This window comes from Epinephelus lanceolatus, chromosome 5 (assembly GCF_041903045.1).
Source record: "Epinephelus lanceolatus isolate andai-2023 chromosome 5, ASM4190304v1, whole genome shotgun sequence".
NCBI classification, from domain to species: domain Eukaryota; kingdom Metazoa; phylum Chordata; class Actinopteri; order Perciformes; family Serranidae; genus Epinephelus; species Epinephelus lanceolatus.
Genome location: NC_135738.1, coordinates 19,279,857 through 19,297,933, shown reverse-complemented (window position 1 = coordinate 19,297,933; position 18,077 = coordinate 19,279,857). Strand labels below are relative to the sequence as shown.

The 18,077-nt window shown below is 41.3% G+C and overlaps 1 protein-coding gene across 1 annotated transcript; it reads right to left on the bottom strand.

Moving 5' to 3' along the window:
- Positions 1-977: 977 nt before the first annotated feature.
- LOC117261777 (protogenin B) lies at positions 978-17,353 on the bottom strand. The gene is made up of 19 exons (XM_033634268.2): positions 17,218-17,353; positions 16,046-16,345; positions 12,367-12,511; positions 12,082-12,215; positions 11,680-11,976; positions 11,268-11,427; positions 10,896-11,143; positions 10,097-10,261; positions 9,509-9,814; positions 8,473-8,658; positions 6,523-6,618; positions 6,234-6,420; positions 5,924-6,051; positions 5,584-5,754; positions 5,207-5,389; positions 3,909-4,032; positions 3,658-3,790; positions 3,435-3,539; positions 978-3,352 (listed from the first exon to the last, which is right to left on the bottom strand). Exons 1-19 carry the CDS (start codon positions 17,282-17,284, stop codon positions 2,945-2,947), a joined length of 3,543 nt encoding a protein of 1,180 aa, XP_033490159.1. The 5' UTR covers positions 17,285-17,353; the 3' UTR covers positions 978-2,944.
- Positions 17,354-18,077: the final 724 nt, after the last annotated feature.

The following is an 18,077-nucleotide window of genomic DNA, read 5'->3' as shown; positions in this document are numbered from 1 at the left end:
TCACACAGGATTCAACTTCAGTGTTTGTAAAACTGTCTCCTCCTGAAAAAGTTGCACTTGTATAAAAGATTGGTGAGTATGGTAGAAGATAATAAATATTCTTAAATTAGTTTGAGCTCTCACATAATGCCACAGAGCATTATAACATCACACTGTCCAAAATTACACATCCATACTTCTTTCTATGGAGGCCCAAAGTGTTCAATTTAAATATAGAAACAAAGAAGACATGATAAAATAAATAATCATATAAATAAATAGAGTAAATATGTACATTAACTAATACATTGTGAAAGAAATCAATCACTTAATTCATTACTATTACAGCTTGTGATTTTTAGATGTTGATTTACAGTTTAATTTATTTATTTCAATATAGATTTCCATTTATATATGTATAATTTTTTTTTTTTTTTTTTTTTTTTTTTTTTTTTTACAAATCCCTGCCACTTCACCTTTCAGATGGTCATACAGGGGTGAAACCTTTCTGACCAGGTTTTATTTTACAATTTCTACTTTTTAAAACATTTACCAATTCTATTTACGATTATGTATGATAATGTCTTATTTATTGTTTTTCTGTCCCTATATTATTTGTTTCTCACACAGCTGGTCATGATGTTATGTTTTCTCTTCACATGTGACTTAATACTGATCATGGAGTCAAATGTAGCGCTACATATTTACACAGGGGAATTTTCTTCACTGTGAAAAGGCTTAATTGTGAGGAGACCCTCAGAGGAAATATTTACAGTGTTGAGCATGTTTCAGTTTCATTGTTTGTCCTGTTCTCAGAGCCTGTTCTAGTGTTCCTAACAAGCTGTACATGTAGTATGTAACTGTATATTATAAAATAATAAAATATTCTTTATCATCTTATTTTTGCAACAAAAATTCAAAGGCTCACAAACACACACACACACACACACACACACACACACACACACAAACCCAAGGAGACAACATGCGACACAATGTATTTTTCCAAGAAAAATTTTATTATCTAGTATTCGTGATCATCTTGAGAGTATCAAAAAAGTCTGTTGCAACATTTCAACACTTAAAATAATTTGCTCTGTTGCTCACTTAGGATTAAAAGATGTATTTTGGTATTCAAAAGCAGAAATATAAAAAAAAAACATAACTTAAATATTAACATTCAAGTCTACACTCTAAATCTACATTTGGCACCTGAGTTAAGTCAGCAAAATTATCTGTGGCTTTCAAATGAACCTTTCATATAAATGTATTACACAGACAGACAGTGAACTTGAAACCAGCCTTATTAATTTAGTAAAATGTCACATTAAAATTGGGAAATGTTTTTGTTTACGATATCATGCTTAAAAGACAATCTAAATTAAAAATTTCCAATGTAACCTACGTAAGTATCGTTCAGGTAAAATTTCATGGTGATAAAAGGACAGCAGAACAGTTCGATATCTCAAGCTTTGAAAAAAAAAAAGTAAAAAAAAAAAAGCCTTTCTAGCAGTTAAAACCATCAGAAATTATATCACATTTAAATGCAAATAATGTAAATGAAAACCAAAGAAAATCACTAAATAACAGAGACTTCAAATTTCTTTGGTTAGGATTATTTGTATTACAAAGATATAAAAATTGATTATGTTGCTCTTCACACATTGGGTTTCCATTTTGATAGTCAGAATCCTTCATTGTCACACCTGGACAGGAAATATTACGGAGAGAAAGAGAATTCTCCCTCGTACAGCATTAATGGTGAGCGGTAACAGATGATTCTCTTAACAAAGTATAAACACCATCATCTGTCACTGGCGGCACAAACTGGATCTTTGGTCGTGTGTCACATATTTCCACCTCATAGTACCAAGGATCAACTGAATGAAAAGCCATATACCCATCTGAGGAAGGAGACAACTCTTTGGATAATAGCATCGGCATCACCGCTGCGTCTTAGCAATGGTCTAGAAGGCAAATGGAACACAAGCCGGGGGAGACTTGTGCTAAAGCTTTCACCAGAATAAAGCATCAAGAAAATTTACACTGCGAAAAGCATTCAAACCACCGTTCTAAAGGAAATTTACATCATTGGCAAGGACAATATTTTGGCAAACGCACCCTTAAGGTATATCCTCTATATTTTTTGGTTACCTTAGAATATCTATTGTATTATCAAAAACTCTTTGGGTACAATTTTTTTCCCGTCTTTGGATCTCATCTTCTTTAGTAAGCAAAGCCCTTTTGATATTAAGGCCATGTTAAAGCTTTGAGGTCAGTGCACTGAAAATGCCGAACCATATTGTGTGATAAAGCTCAAGTAGTTCGACAATATCTAATGCACTTGTTATTTTCACAACTTACATCATTCACAGACAAATAATGTGAAACAAAAGCTCTTTCAACCGTGAAAATAATAGTTTAGAGAATTTAAAAAATGAGGACCTCTAAATAATAACACCCCCGACAGAGGTAACAAGACATGGCGATGAAATGTGTCCGCCTTGTCCCCTGAATGTGAGATAATACTGCACAATATGTGGCAAAAAAAGGAGGTAGTAATGTATACACGAGAACAGAACATGGAGGTAGATAAACAGTCACAAGGGCCCGACTACACCCTCTGCTCCAGTGGAAAGGAATTAAATATAATGAAAATGTATCACAGTACATTTCTGACATTCTTTTTAACATTCATCATGGGTGAGCTTTGGTTTAGGACAGACAACGCCAAACACGGACAAACAGGTAGAAGGTTAAAAAAAATGGAAATAAAATGTTATAATAAACATTCATACAAAATCCTGAGGTAGATCCGAAGCAGAAGCACATTTTGTCCTTCGCAGCAGCTGACTTCCTGATCCCATGTGCCTCAGGAAATAACCCAGGGGCTCAACTCAGGAAGCAAACGAGGTAGAAGTGGCGTAGCTTCGGCTGCTGGAGAGCAGGTCTAGGCCGGGTGGTGTCAGGAGCCAACTGCTTGGGACGTGTGCAGGGCGGGGTGAGGGCCCTCTGAGGCGCGGCAGAGCCGGGTGGCATCAGGGGCGGAGTGATGGAGGGGAAGGTTCAGCATCTTCTTGTTTTCCACTTTGAAAGACATCTTCAGCTCAGTGGTATCATCATCTGGCCCAAAAGATTCAGGTCTGGAGCTCTGGCTGGTCGAAGGGTTGCTCATCTCTTCGTTGCTCTCTTCGTTGGAGTAGTGTCCGGAGTCTCCCGTCTCCTGGCTGCCCTCACTTGTTTGAGAGCTCTCCGAGTGATAAGGTCCGTAGATGATCTCCCTGGACGAAGGTGGCAGGGGCGCTGAACCTAAATGCTCCTCATACCTCAAAACAGTTTTGCCAGTTTCATACAAGCTGGCTCTGTGCTCAGCCTAATGAGACAGAGAAGACAACATGACATTAACACAAAATAGATAGCTGCCTGACAATAAAGCTGACGGCTGCATCACTTACATCACTTTCAGCTTGATTCTTGATCTCCCTCTTGAAGAGCAGCCACTTTTTGCCTTGCTTGCTACTGACTGGACCGGCGCCATTAATGATCATATTGGATCCACCCTGGAACAAATACAAAATATATGAGAAATACAGATGTTATTAATTAACATCAAACGGTATTTCTGAAACCAGAGGAAGCATCATCAGAAGATCATTCACTCTGTTTTGTTTGTCTCACCTTGGAGTCAATAAAGTGGTGATTGATCATGGGAATAAGGGCCTCTGCATTTTCTCTACGGTGTTCACCTGACAAACCAACATGTGGCCCGTCAGCAGCGCCCACAGCAATGACTTTGTGACTGGAGGATTTTCTATTGGTTATACAAAGATAACAATGTCAAGAAATGTCAGGAGAAACTCACTGTTTCTGTTTTATAATATAAATGTTAACAGGTTTTTTTAATTATTGCAAATGATTATAATCAGTACCTTGGTCTGCCTTTACTGATGAGGATTAAGGCACACATAACAATACAGGACAAGGCGATGCTCACGCCAACAATGATCCCCGTCATGGACCTCTGGTCTATGTGGTAGAGACCGTCAGAGAACACTGGAAGATAAATAACAGTGTTTAAGATGAGAAATAATTATTAGTTACAATTATCAAGAGAAAATGATGTTAAATTAATATATAGAGGAGAGATAACGCTGAAGGAAAGCAGAGGTTAATACTTTAGCTTTTATATAAGTTTTTTTTTCTGTGTGTAAACTATTTTTTATCACATTTTGTTCTACACCATAAAATACGTCAGTAAATGGTGAATTTTGAAGCTTTTACATGTCTCAACAAAGCCGTTAGCTAACACGTGGCAGTCCATCATGACTGTACAGTCTTGTGGTGATGATGTTAAGTCTTGTGACTACGGTGTCGTTTGTTTATAGCAAAACCTCAGTGTTTTTACTCCTGGCGACTGCATGTACACTCAAAGAATCATAAAAGTGGTGTGCATTAGTTAACTTTATCTTGATGAACAAAATGTGTGAGTTACATAAACTTTTGTTTGCCACAGATCTGATTTTCTGTAATAATCCAAAATCTAATGAAAAATGAAAACAGAGCGACTTTACTTCTGGGTTAGCCTACATAAAAAAGGTCATCACTGCAGCACTCTATGCTGAACCACTGTTGGGTTATTAATTAATAGGGCTACAAAGTGTTGCTGACCTACAACTCCTGGTGGTTTATTTCCTACTAGAGAGGAACTTTGTTCACTCTCCATAGACCATTTTTACTCATGATTACAAATCCACACTCCTGTCAAAGTGTACCACCTCACTGTCAAAATGCACGTCTGTAAACAAAAGTTACATAGCTATTATAAAGCTGGACTCAAACTGAGCCTAAGTAGCATCTCAACCCCAATTTTACAGTCCAGCCTGAAACCATTTCATTTCAAGCCAAGACAATGAATTGAGAAAGATATTATAAATTAGATGACACTGAGAGCACCCAGCACTCGCTTCTGAAACAGAAAATGTAGCCATATACTCAGAACATTTCTCTGGGTGCTCTTCCTGTCTTTCTCAACTCATCGTCTACAGAGCAGCACCAGACTTTAGACCCTATGACATCACGTGTTTAAGACTCACTTCTCTGAAGAAGCTCATGCCCACAAATACTGATTGAACTTTCCTCTGCCATGGAATTAAAGTACTGGAATTCTTGATTTAGATAGTGTTCCCCTTTAATGCCAATGTATGCTCTGATGTTTCATGATATTTACCTGTTGCATCCTGGAAGCTGTCAGAGTGTCTGGGGTTCTTGCTGCGGTGGCTGCTTCCACGCCTCAGTACCAGCTCCACAATGTCAGAGAAAGGACCGTCACCGACCTGGTTGGAGGCAGAGATTTTCACTAGGTAGACATTTCCTGCCTCCAGCTTCTCCAGCAGGGCCATTGTGTGGCTTCCTGTAAACAAAAGAGGAAACACACAGCAAGGATAACTGTTTACAGCATGTATCATTTTTTTTTACAGCTCCCTATGATGCGAACATCTGAAGCTGGAGCGTTCAGGTGCTACACAACCCACTACAACTTGTGGTGACAGAGGGTTCATCTGCATCACTGACTTTACAGATAACATGATCCAGTGCACTACTCACCCTCCCTCTGCAGTATCTGCCAACGTCCTGCCATCCAGGCTTTCTGGGAAGCGTACATGATGGTGTAGCGTGTAACCACTACATTGGGCTCTGTGGGCTCCCTCCACGACACCAGAGCAGTGTCATCCTCGATCAGAGTTACTCGCACACCAGCAGGTGGCTGGCTGGGTGCTGCACATAGAAAAATGACATTCATGATAAACAACACTGGCTGAGAAACTTATTGAGCTGGGATATGCAAGTATCCGATTTGAGTTTGCATGGCAGAGGAGATGGCGGGGTACACAAACAGCAACGTAGTCATGACAAAATGTTGTTACAGTAATGTTCAATTTATTACCTGCTGGCGGAGTCATATGGTAAACAACAGAACTCCAGGTACTCGACATCTGGTCCACATGCAGACGCACGACAAACTCATAGCGAGTGTTTGGAAGCAAATTCTGAACCATCACGCTTTGTTTGGTGCTGTGGACACACAACATTCACACATTATGGTCATTTGGCATTGAATCAGCTACTTACTGTGTAAAATATGCAACTGCAGGGTAGTTTAAAATTCCTATATCAAACAGCCAATGATAAAAATTACAAGGGTCATCTCCACACATTATTCTCAAACATGCAGTGTAAAATAACTTCAAGCTTACGTTTGTAGGTAGCGAATAGCAGAGGCGTTGTGGGTGCCCACAGGTGTACAGCGGACTGTATAGCTAACAGCCTTTCCAGAGGGGAAAGCAGGTCGGCCCCAGCGCAGGGACACTGCAGATGAATTGTTGGCCAACACAGTCACGTGATCTGGAGACGGAGGGGCTGCTGCCAGTTGGTCTCTAGCCGCTGAATGATGCAAACAAAATGCATATTTTTGTCACATTCCTAAATTGTATTTCATTGTAAATTATAAGACTTTTGAAATAAACAAAGGAGAAATGTACTTACACACACATCCTGGAGTACTAATAGTTTGGTCTGTCTGATAGCCCTCTCCAGCTTGACTCATAGCCAGAATCTTGACATGATACTTCCTTCTTGGATCTGGAACACAAACAATCAATTTTCAGCCATTTCTACCCATGTTGCTACAGTAAGACTAAAATGGAAGGTTGGCCAAACTGACATTACATTAATTGCATAGAGCAGCTTTTTTCAAATGAATACCCCCCAACAGGGAGCAAACATTTGGTTAATAATATCAGGCCCTGAAAGATCATTAAAATACCAGAAGTGATGGTTAACAAATAGAGCAGCACCATCTATTTAAAAAAAGCAGCCACTTTGACAATTAGCTGCAGGAGGAGATCTTTGTAGGTCATAACTGGCCAGTTCACCGTGCATGGACAATGCATGGTCTCCAGAGTCACCCCAACCTCTCATTTATCATGTGTTGTCATGTGTAAGGAGCATGAGAAAGATCAACCAGCCCCAAGGCTCAGTAAATATGGTGACATAATCAATAAGCCTCATGAAAATTAACACAGATGATACTGTCTCTCCCTTTTGAAAGCCTTTTATAACTATGTAACCCAGTATGTTGAGCTGTAAAACACAATATGAAGAAATCACAAAGTTTGAGAGGCACAACAGAGGTGAGATGAGGTTAAACTCAAAAATAAAATAATTATGGGACATACACGGATGTATCAAGTACTGGCTAAACAACATCAGACAGATCACTGAGGTCTGGGAAGCTTTCCTTTGAGATTATGCAATTAAAAAAATGTGTTTTAACTTGAGTTAAAATACAAAATCTTAACTTGAAAAGCCACCATTGCATTAGCTCCTAAATCAGGACGTTTTTAGGGAGTGTTAAGATTTGTTTTATGCCTCCAGTGTTAAAGGTCAGCCTATGGGTATTGACCAGTGAGGGTGGTGTGTCCAGGCCTGCTGTGGGGGCTGGGAAAGGGGCAGCCTTCAGCTGCTGAGATCCTAGGCCCATGGGACTGGGGAGGGGTTGACTGGGGTCACCGGGTCAGGCCAAGATAGAACAGAAGGAATCTGGGCACAGGGCTGTGAGAGAAGAGCTGGGCCCCTTTTGTTTCCCCTTTGACGTTCTTCATACTGGCCTTGTGTTATAGCCTTAAACTTGGAGCGACGCAGACACAAACATGGCTCCAAAACAGAACTTATACTGAGATCAGTGATGTTATGGATTAAAGAACCAGTGACGGCAGCTTGTGTGATTATCAGTGTAGAATCATACTGAAGGGTTTTTACATATCAAGCATGTTATTACCACAAAAAAAAACAACCATGCTTGAAGACTGACCTCAGACAAAATGATATTAACAGTTTTCATTAGTATGGTCCTGGTTCATATTGCATATAGATTGTTGTGTCTTATTTACATGGACAGCACAGATGACCAGTGGGGGCAGGGTCCTAATCCAAGACTGCTGTCTCACGGCTAGAGGTCAGTGGCTTTGGCCAATCCCAGGGGTCTCTGTTTGTGTGTTTCAGTGTCCAGCTAAAGGGGGTAGTGGCCAGGGTCTTACAGGGCAGGTCTGGCTCTGGAAAAAACACAATGGCCAGGGGTAATTATGCAAGCCACAGGATGGGAAACGGTGGTGGGAGGGACATCTGGATCCTGACCTCTAACCCTGGGAGCCTGCTCCCACACAATACTGCAGCCAGACTGGAGAGGGCTACTGGTTAGGCAAGAGGGGTCAGCCCATATTGATCAGGACAGAGGGTGGAAATGCAAATGTAGCTTCCAACTGCCCACTGAATTAAATTGGGACCCATTTGAGTGAGCCATCAGTCACTCTCTGTTGTCTCTGCACCAAATTTACAGGTCTAGATGGTAGAAATGGACCAACACAGTCAAATATACATGTTACATTATTTTCATCCACAACTAGACAGCTATGACAACAAGAGCGCATCACTCACCAAGGCCACTGATGGTGTAGGTATAGTTTTGAGCCTGCAGCTGGATGGTGGGCTGTTCTGGTTGCCCTTCCTCATGGTAACACAGCCGGTAACCCAGGACGGCCACAGATTGTGGGGAAGTTTGCCAGCGAGCCACAATGGAGGTGCAGTTAAGTGGCTCAAGTTGAAGAGCAGGGGCTGAAGGCACTATGGGGCAGAGGCAGCAGACATAGGATCAATACACAGTCATATTCAAAATTTTGCTAAGCACAAAGGAAGACTAAACAAAAAGACAACAGGACACTGGGTATAGAGAAAGGTTGAATGGATGGCAGATCATCCCATTAACACAATGGTTTAGATGTGACAGAGTTATAATTCAACCTGCATGTTGTCAGAAAATGCATCAATATACACAACATCAAGACTGTTCATATACTAGTATTCATGTTCTGGACCTTTTCTCAAATAAAAAAAGACGTACAAGTACATCACCTAAGTATACAACCAAACTTTTGGTAACAAGAAATCCAGCTTCAGTGGACAAACAGCCTCCCGCAACACACCAGGCCATGAAAAGAGGCTATTCTTTCCCCCCACATAGACGCCTGAGGCCCTCTCTTTATGACCCGTGACTGAGGCCACTCTAACATCACTGACAGCGAAGGGCAAAGGTTCCTGGGTAACCAACACAAAGACTGTGGGACAATGCTACAAGAGCAAACTCTAGTCATAAGCCGGCCACTCTGCATGAGCTCTAGTGATCCTCCTGGCATTCTGAGAGCAGCAAAACAGCGAGGTAACAAAAGCAAACGTAGAGCCAGTAACAAGTCTGGCACCACGTGATTCTCTCTATAGCTTTAACTTGTTGTTTTCTCCTCACCCTACTGAGGATGCCTGATTTGACCCTGAGGATAAATTCAATTCATGCCTTAAAAGTTACAAATGCTAAAAATAAGTGAACTGCTGCTCTACACAAGCATGTGATGAGACTGCATTGACAAGAATAAGATACAGCTTTACATCACCAGCTCTCAAAATGTTGTAACAGGTTTACCTTTGCTGCTGGAGATCTTAGGTGTACGGTGCGAGGTCCATGCAGAAGGCTCACACCAGCCCACACGCGTGGCTGCAGCCATGCGGAGCAGGTAGATGGTGTCAGGCTGCAGGCCCTCCAGCAGGTATTCAGTGCTGTTTTGAGGTAACTCCAAAGAGGTGACAGAGCTGTCTGCAGCTGTGCGATAGGATAACCTGTATGCAGACAACCGGCCACGGCTCAACTTCGCGGGCAGCTGCTGCCAAGTCACCTGAATATCCGTGGAGCTCTGGCTGGTCAGAGTTAGCTCTGGGGTGCGCAAAGGCACTGTGGAAAGACATAGATATAACATATATACTTGTCACTGATTCAGTGATGGATTTCTTCAGAAGACAGAATTAATGGCAAAAAAGCTTAACTCATAATTCTATCTCTTATTCACACAGTTTGCTGTTGGTGAGTAGAAAATGGTGCTGAAAACAGAATACCCATCCCCCTTATTTCCACTCAAAATGTGCCCTGAACACACATCACTTGCATGCATGTTAGCTTAACTACCAGAGTGATTTATTGGAAGGAATGCTGGGAGTCTCAATGCTCTGTGCTTACCATCCTCCAGGGTATGTTGACTGACTTGGTCTGACATACGACTGGCTCCCATTGGCATATAAGCCACAATGTAAAAGCTGTAGTTTCGAGCTGGCTCAAGGTCATCGATGATATAACTGGTCGTGTCGTTGCCAATAACAACTTGGTATTCTTCGTTGTTCAGACCTGACATGCAACAGATCAGAAAGGAGATTAGGAAATAGGTTAAAAGTGTACGAAGAAGAAGAGACTTCTATGAAAGGTTGTCAGGTATGTACCATGTAAACAGTCAGTGTTTTGAAAGGCTCGACACCGGCAGTTTCTGAATGTCACTCATCTTTTCTATAAACACATGTAATGCAAAGCGCAGTCACGTAACTGCCTCCAGGCCTCTTAAAGCAAACCCACTTAAACATCTAAAAATGTGTTTACAAAGACAGACTGGAGTTACTGAACTGTCAGTCTAATGGCTAAAGCTAAATATCTCCTCACGCTACTGGTTTGCAAGACTGTGAGTCTTTAAAAAAGATACCCTGTCCCTTTAACTGCGAGCAGAATGAGCTGGGGAGTGGACAATGGGCTGGCTAAGCCTGTTGTTATTTCAATGAAGTTGCCATTCTCAGTCCTCCTTGACCTCTGCTCTGTGCAGCAACAACAGATGGCCTTCACCAAGGAAAGTTGATCACATGTGAGAGAGTGAGACAGCTTATTGTGGAGGACCGTCATCTTGCTTTTCCTCACACCTTCATTCCTCCCAGTTCACAACAGCTCAAATGAAAAACCTGAGATAGAATGATCTGGTTCTTCATGTTGGTCTTACCTTCAGCCTTCATGTAATGGATGGAGTAGGCAATGACTTTGTCAGCATTGTAGAGAGGTCTCTCCCAGGCCAGTAAGATAGCAGAGCTTGAGATGGTCTCAGCATGGATATTTCTTGGTGCACTGGGCCTGTCCTCGGACATGACAACAATGAGGCGAGCCAAGGACAGCACAGAGCCTTGTTCACTCTCTGCCATGCACTGATAGATGGCATCATCTTCAGGGATGATCTGGGTTATCACCAATTTACTGTGAAACAATAAACAAAATATTAACAATCAGTACTACTAACCATAAAAAAGTAACCTCAGGACATTAAATTTTTTTTGATGAAGGCAGTTTTACAGTGCGTATTAATGTTTAATTGCAATACCTGTTGTACATCTTAATCCTCCCATTTAAGTGAACCTCTTCCCCATTCTTAAGCCAGCTGATGCGTGGCGGGGGCACTCCCTCTGCTTGGCACATAAAGCGGGCAGTGCCTGCTCTTGGACGGGTCTGACTCTCGGGCCTCTCAACGATGGATGGAGGCACTGAAACGGAGGCGTAAAGGGAAAGTGATGAGAACAGTCCATTGCCTACCATTTATTAACCCACAAAAAAACTAGTTGTGTGGCATCTTGCGCTAACACTCTCAACAATTAGGCATTGACTCATTCTCTGAATATAAAAATTAGTTCACATCTTCAAATGATTTTTTTGTGTTATGATTTGAGATATAAGAAGCAGGCAAGAGATTTAATCTGAGAACAAATGCTGTATAACTGCTTCAGAGTTCACTGTACCTTGAACTGTGAGGTTAGCTGCAGCAATAGTGTAGTTGCGGGTTCCAGGGGTGGTGGCCCTGCAGAGGTAGACTCCACTGTGCTTGGAATTGACATCAGTGATAACCAGGTTTCCATTGCCCAGCACTTTGGCGTTGTACACATCGATGGGTTTACTGTCAGCACGGCTCCAGGAGATGATGGGCCAGGGATTGCCTGTGGCCACACACTCCAGCACCACAGTTTGGTGAAGAGAAACCGTGACATTCTGAGGTCCAGCAATGATTCTGGGCCTCTGGCGGGGTTTAGGGCTTATACCTTCACAAGAGAAAGTAAATATTAATCATCATTTCCTTATATAATATGATAATACTGTATTAAATCGATGCTCATTCCTGAAGTCCAGGTATATAGTCTCTGTACCTTTGTTAACTGTCAGAGTGGCCTCTCTACTTTTCAAACGGCTACCGATGATAGTTGCCACACATCGATACTGCCCAGCATCTTCCAATTGTACATTGTGGATCTGAAGGACTCCGTTGGGCAACACTGTGATTCTGGAAAATATACAATGGTAACATTAGGGTCAAACTAGAGGGTATATGTGGACAATAACAGAATTTGGTGACTGCTAGTTCACAACACAAGAGGAATATATGGGGACTGTATGATGGTGTCTAAAATGACTCAAGGTGTGTCTGCAGGTACCTGTCTGTTTGTAGTGATAATGTGCTTTGGTTGAGCTCCCAGGTGATGGTGGCAGGAGGGCTGGAGGTGACAGCACAGGAGAATCGTGCCACTGAGCCCTCAGTCACCACCATAGGCACAGGGTGCAACACAAATTCTGAGATACCTGTAGAAAAAATAAATCATCAATCAAGTTGGAAGTATCAGCAGAAGAATAGTTCAACTAAAACCTAAATGATTAGCTTCTTATAAAATCCATGAATATTTGTTTCAGTTGTGGGACACTGAATTAAATATGCAACATGATTATTCACATCGATTTATTTAGCTATTTTTGTGTTTGTCACTCACTAAATATAGCATTTTCTTTCAATATTTGGTAAAACATTATAAATTATGCATGCAAAGCCCTGACTTTGATTGATGTTAACTGATTCTATGAAAGGAATTGATCTTTTTAGGACACCATGATCTTGCTTGTGTGCAGATGAGCTATCAGGTCCCACACTGACCAGCTGGTCCAATCAATGGATCAATTGAAGAATGACACTGAATGATGCATTGTTATAGATAAAAACCAATCAATTCACTTTGCATCAGAATGATTGCCAGCAACCAATAGGAATATAAACGTACCAAAAACTGTGTTGAAATATAAAAGTAAAACTATTTCTTGCAGTAGTCAGGGATTACGCGATACATAAGCAAAATTTGCCATTTTGTCAGATTCATGTCACACGTGATTTACCGTTATGCATGTTCTAATTAGACCCTGCTATGAAGACACTAATTAAAGGTACACTATGCAGGACTGTCCTTAAAAACAGTGTACTAGACTCATACAAAATTAATCCCTCTCAATCCTCACTTATGACCCACCAAAAGTTTTTGGTGGTGTATATTGTTCAGCAGAGACTCTGCCCTTTGCCTGTATTTTATAATATCATTCTTATTTCACTATGTTTAGGACATTCTTGAGTACAACGTACAGGTAAGATTGAGACTTTCCAAAAAAAAAAAAAAACAGCTGGTGCCACACTGAAAGCAGCATACATCCAAGAGGAAGCTACAAAAATTGTAGACACATTGCCCAAAAAAGGCAAAATTAGCAAGGCTTAATGGCCAGCAATTGGCTTTCACTTTCACTGGCAATACTGTTTACAAACAGTAGCTGACACTTCCTGCATTGCCTATCTTCAAGTATAAATATACTTGCTTTAAAAATGACTTAACAACTGTGATCAAGCTGCTGAGTCACAATCTGTTTATGTGTTTTAGAAAGGTCTTTCGATAATCACCACAAACACATAACCCCCCAATCTCCATCTGTCTCCAGAATACTCTGTAAGATATGACCAATGACCTTCATTCATTAAGGTGGTAACTCTCTCCCTCCCCCCCTCACTCACAGGAAGGAAGTCAATATCATGTTAAAGGAAATCAATACCCTGTTCTCCCACTGAAGCTCCACATTTAAATCCTGAGCTTTGGGAATACCAAATTAAAGAGCAATCCTTTAATTCAAGACCTAAGCTCATCAATATTACACAAATAAACTGGTAACCATGTATAAGTGAAGAGCATTATGGGGTTAGCTTAAGCCAGGGCTAGGAAAAAAATCCTTTAGGGTTTGTTTGTGAACTATTCCTCTTAATTGACACTAGGTTTTAGTTTAGTGTTAGTACATGACAACCAGATCCCACGCCAAAATACATGTAACTATCTTCCAGTGGTCAGTTTTATCATGAAATCTGGAACTGCTTAACTATTCTGTCTCTGGACAACATGACTAGCTGGTGAGCATCATGAAAAACCCTCAGCACCTGCCAAGAAGTTAAAAACAATAAGCTGTTTTCTCTCCACTGGGAGATAACAGTCTGTCTTCACTTGTTTAGGATCAGTGATGTAGGTGGTGGGTGTGGCCTGCACAGACTGATCCGCTAATATGGTCACTTCTGTTGTAAGGAACAAATCAATGTCTAGGTCAACCAGCACAAAGGTTTCCCTACAGAGGTCAAAGTTTGCCTCAACCCCCTGTCCATTCAATTTTGGCCCAAACTGGGAGCCAGATCGAAGTCAGTCACCATTAGTCTACAAAATAGAGTCCTGTGGTTGCTGTGTTGTTTATATCCTGTATCAAATGCTACACAAATAATAAATGTGTAATATTAATTTGCATTTGTACTTATTTTGCAGATATTTTGAGAAATATATGTCAGATATGTGACATCCTCTGTAAACTCAAGAGGTGCTGTGCCTTAGAGTAGTCCTGGAACAACAGGGAAAATACTTCCAGAATGTAAACATGTTTGAAAAGATCATCACTATTTACTACAATATCAGGCCCATTCGATCACATGACCAACTGGCCTTTCTTCAACAAAAGGGCTCTGCTTGACAGGGCAACAGAGGGACTGAACCAGTGAAAGGGACTGTGGGCTGGGAGAAAGAACAGCAGGGCACCCCAGCCAGAGCAGGCCTGTGACACCACAAAGCCTTTCCCTGGTGACCCCTGACCCCCAGGACCTCTGGACAGAAGGGGAGCACAGAGGAGGCCCATCCTCCACTCCCCGCCTACAGCTGACCAAAAACCTTTAACCCTTTCATTGACAAAGGCTGGACACAAGACCCAACCTGACTTTTTGGGGGTTTTAAGCGGCCATCTTCTAAAAATTGATTTTTGCTTGTTTGTTGCCCTTTAACAGATTGACAGAAATCTCAGCAACAAAGTAAGAGTTGAGTTGGTGTGTCTCTCAGCCTATAAGATTTCCTGTTTGTATTTCTAAATGCATAAATCTCTTCCTATAGGATAGTTGTATGCCTTCATTATTGTTTACTACTGAGTATTGGAGCATACTGGCCCCAAACTTTCTATCCTCACAGTCAGTGTCATTGTCAAAATCAGTATATTTCAGAAGGTCATGCTAGTTTCCATGACACCAGCCACGGGATATCCCTTCTAAGACCTGTGAAAAGTGTCCATGGTAGACGGGGCCCATTGAATAGGCACAGCTGTCCTGTCCACTGATATGTGGACAAACAAATGCCCTGAAAACCTAGCCTTTTCTTCTGGGGCGGTCAGGGTTACTCCAAACAAAGGCTAAAAGGCAAATGGCCTTTCAGAGATTCCTCTGTGTAGCAGACCATTCAGCAATTACACAGAGCCACAGTGTGCAGTGACAATGCAATGCCACTAACACAAGAAGAGAGAGAAGGCTAATTTCTAACTTTTTGCCAATGTTTCCTGTGTACTTTCACCTGTTTGCAACTGTCACTCTTTCTCCAAACAGGGAAGTGCTAGTGAACCCAGACTCAGGGCTGCTTGTTTATGGAGTATTTATGAGCTTTTAGATTGACTCTCCATCCTGCTTTAACTGTCTCTTAAAATGATCCTATAACTGGACTGACAGCTTTAAACTCAGGCATGACCAAGTCTGAACAACTTCCAATGACATGGAAACCCAGACTTTAGAGGTTTTATCTCAGTGAAGGAAAAAAAGAGTGGGGTGGGGTACATCTGCTTCCCATCTCCAGGTTAATAACCCATGAACTTGCCATTCTGAGGCCTGCATGCTGACACCACAAAGTAGATATCAACAACTTGTATAACCCATCCTCATCTTGGTTCCAACAGTGGAAAACTCAAATAAAGTCCATGTAAGCTTCAGGGAATCCCTTTCACCCTGAGCTCCATACTTACTCGCGATAGTCAGACGTGATCTTTGGCTTAGGATAGCTCCATATTTGTTCTGAGAGAGGCACTGGTAGAATCCTTCATCTGAATCCTCCTTGGTATGCTTTATCTTTGGTATGTACAAAGAGCCGTTGGGCAGAAACTGTATGTGCTCACTTTCTGCCAACCGAACTCCATTCTTCAGCCACTTGATGGTGACTGGAGGCAACCCATGGGCCTGACAGTCCAAGACAGCAGGGTCCTTTGGTAATAAGGTAACATCACTTGGCTCTGTGATGAAAGACAACTCGCTGAAACATAAAACACCTAAAGGAAAAGAATGGGGACATTAGTAAAGAGGTGGTTATGTTTATATGAAACTAAACAAGGATAAGTCTATAGCCTGACAGACCATACATATCATGTAATATTATAGTACACAACAGTTAAAAAAAGAGCATCAAGAGCGGTGTTGCTGACATTAATTTCTTAGTATGACAGACCAGGGTGTCTACAGGTATCACACATATTAGAAATGTGGACTTTTACATAGAAAAGCTTCACCCACTTTCAGAAAAAGAGATAAAAAACACGGTTAAATGAGATTAGATAAAATGTTTGTAGTAGTTAAGACTATTTAATGACTTTTAAGGCCTTATTGTATTGTAACATTACATTTAAGACATTTTAAATCTTTTCAGTGACCTGTAGCCACCCTGAACACCACACTAGAGTAGTAAAAAAGCAGCTGTACTAGGATGGTCACCATAGTCTAATGTGCAATCCTTATTAAAATAAATATGAATGAAAAGCCAGTATTTGGGATGTATCGTGTGGTTTTTCAATCATTGCTGTCATAAATATTAGACATGAAAGTCGACGTAACAGTTAACTGGTCAATAGTTAACGTGAACTGACATTAACGGTAACGGTAGAGAAACACAGGACTAATATAAAGAAACGTTAATACAGTTTAACAACATGTCTACTTATCACCTCTTAGTCAACATTATTCAAAAAGCAACGTTGTCTTTTAACATTAATAGTTATAAATGTGTTTCAGAGAGGAACGCCAGTGTTAGCTAACATCATTCAGCCAGTTAACGTTATAACCCATCAACAGTCCGTGAACGGACCACATCAGGTCAGCTCATTAACAACGACAGCATCAGTAACAAGAGCAAAAACACGACACTTACTTGATAAAGGAAGAAATAAAACCAAAAACAGCCAGTGCCGGTTGACTTTCATCTTAAACTTCGCCATTTATCCGGATTTTTCTGTCATTTTCCCCCCCAAACGCGAACCGCCGCTCTCCTGCGTGCTGTCCGTTTATCCCCCAAATTACTTCTGGCCGCAGCGGAGGACCAACCGCTCTACAGGGGTGCCGGCCCCCCATCCCCCGCCCTCTCACGCATGCGCACACAGCACAGGTCAGGCCAGAAGCAAGTGTGTCTCAAAGTGAGGTCTAGGGCCCCCAGGGGCCTCCAGGAGGAACTGTCACTAAACAGGAAGTGGGAAATTGAATTTATTGCGCCTACAGGATGATGTAATGATAAAAGATGGTGATTCTTCCCTGTTTGATCCTTACCTGGAGCTCAAACTGGCAGCAAAGACCTCCAGGAGGGTCATACTGTAGCCTATGTATGACAGAGTCTGTGGTGGCTAATAATGTGGATCTATCTTCACATTTAAATAATAATAATTACAAATGACCAGGGTAAATATAACAGAAGGAACGGTCATAGTGACAGTGACAGCGTTCAAGGAGCCAGACTATGGTGTCAGTTCTACTGGAGTCAGTGGGGTGGGCACGACAAATCACACTACAATCCATCATATCTTTATTGTTTCAACTTTGACTAAAAAATCCTTCAACCAGATTAAAAACCACACATTACGTGATGTTGACTGACATTTTTTAAACAAATATTTGCTTTCCTCGTTATTGGTGTCCAAACAGATCATGGCAGCTGCATCTCAGCTTCTGCTGGACAGAGCCATGATGTGTTTTGAGACCAATAACAAGGAAAGCAAACACGCATATGTGGATGAAAAA

What these genes read in the sequence shown, in the direction of transcription:
- LOC117261777 (XM_033634268.2), bottom strand. Translation starts at nt 17,284, where the DNA reads ATGGCGAAGTTTAAGATGAAAGTCAACCGGCACTGGCTGTTTTTGGTT. An exon ending in CAGCTTCCAGGATGCAACAG is followed by an intron (nt 4,033 to 5,206) that starts GTAAATATCATG and finishes TTTATCTTCCAG; the next exon opens with TGTTCTCTGACGGTCTCTAC. An exon ending in AGAATCAAGCTGAAAGTGAT is followed by an intron (nt 3,353 to 3,434) that starts GTAAGTGATGCA and finishes CTGTCTCATTAG; the next exon opens with GCTGAGCACAGAGCCAGCTT.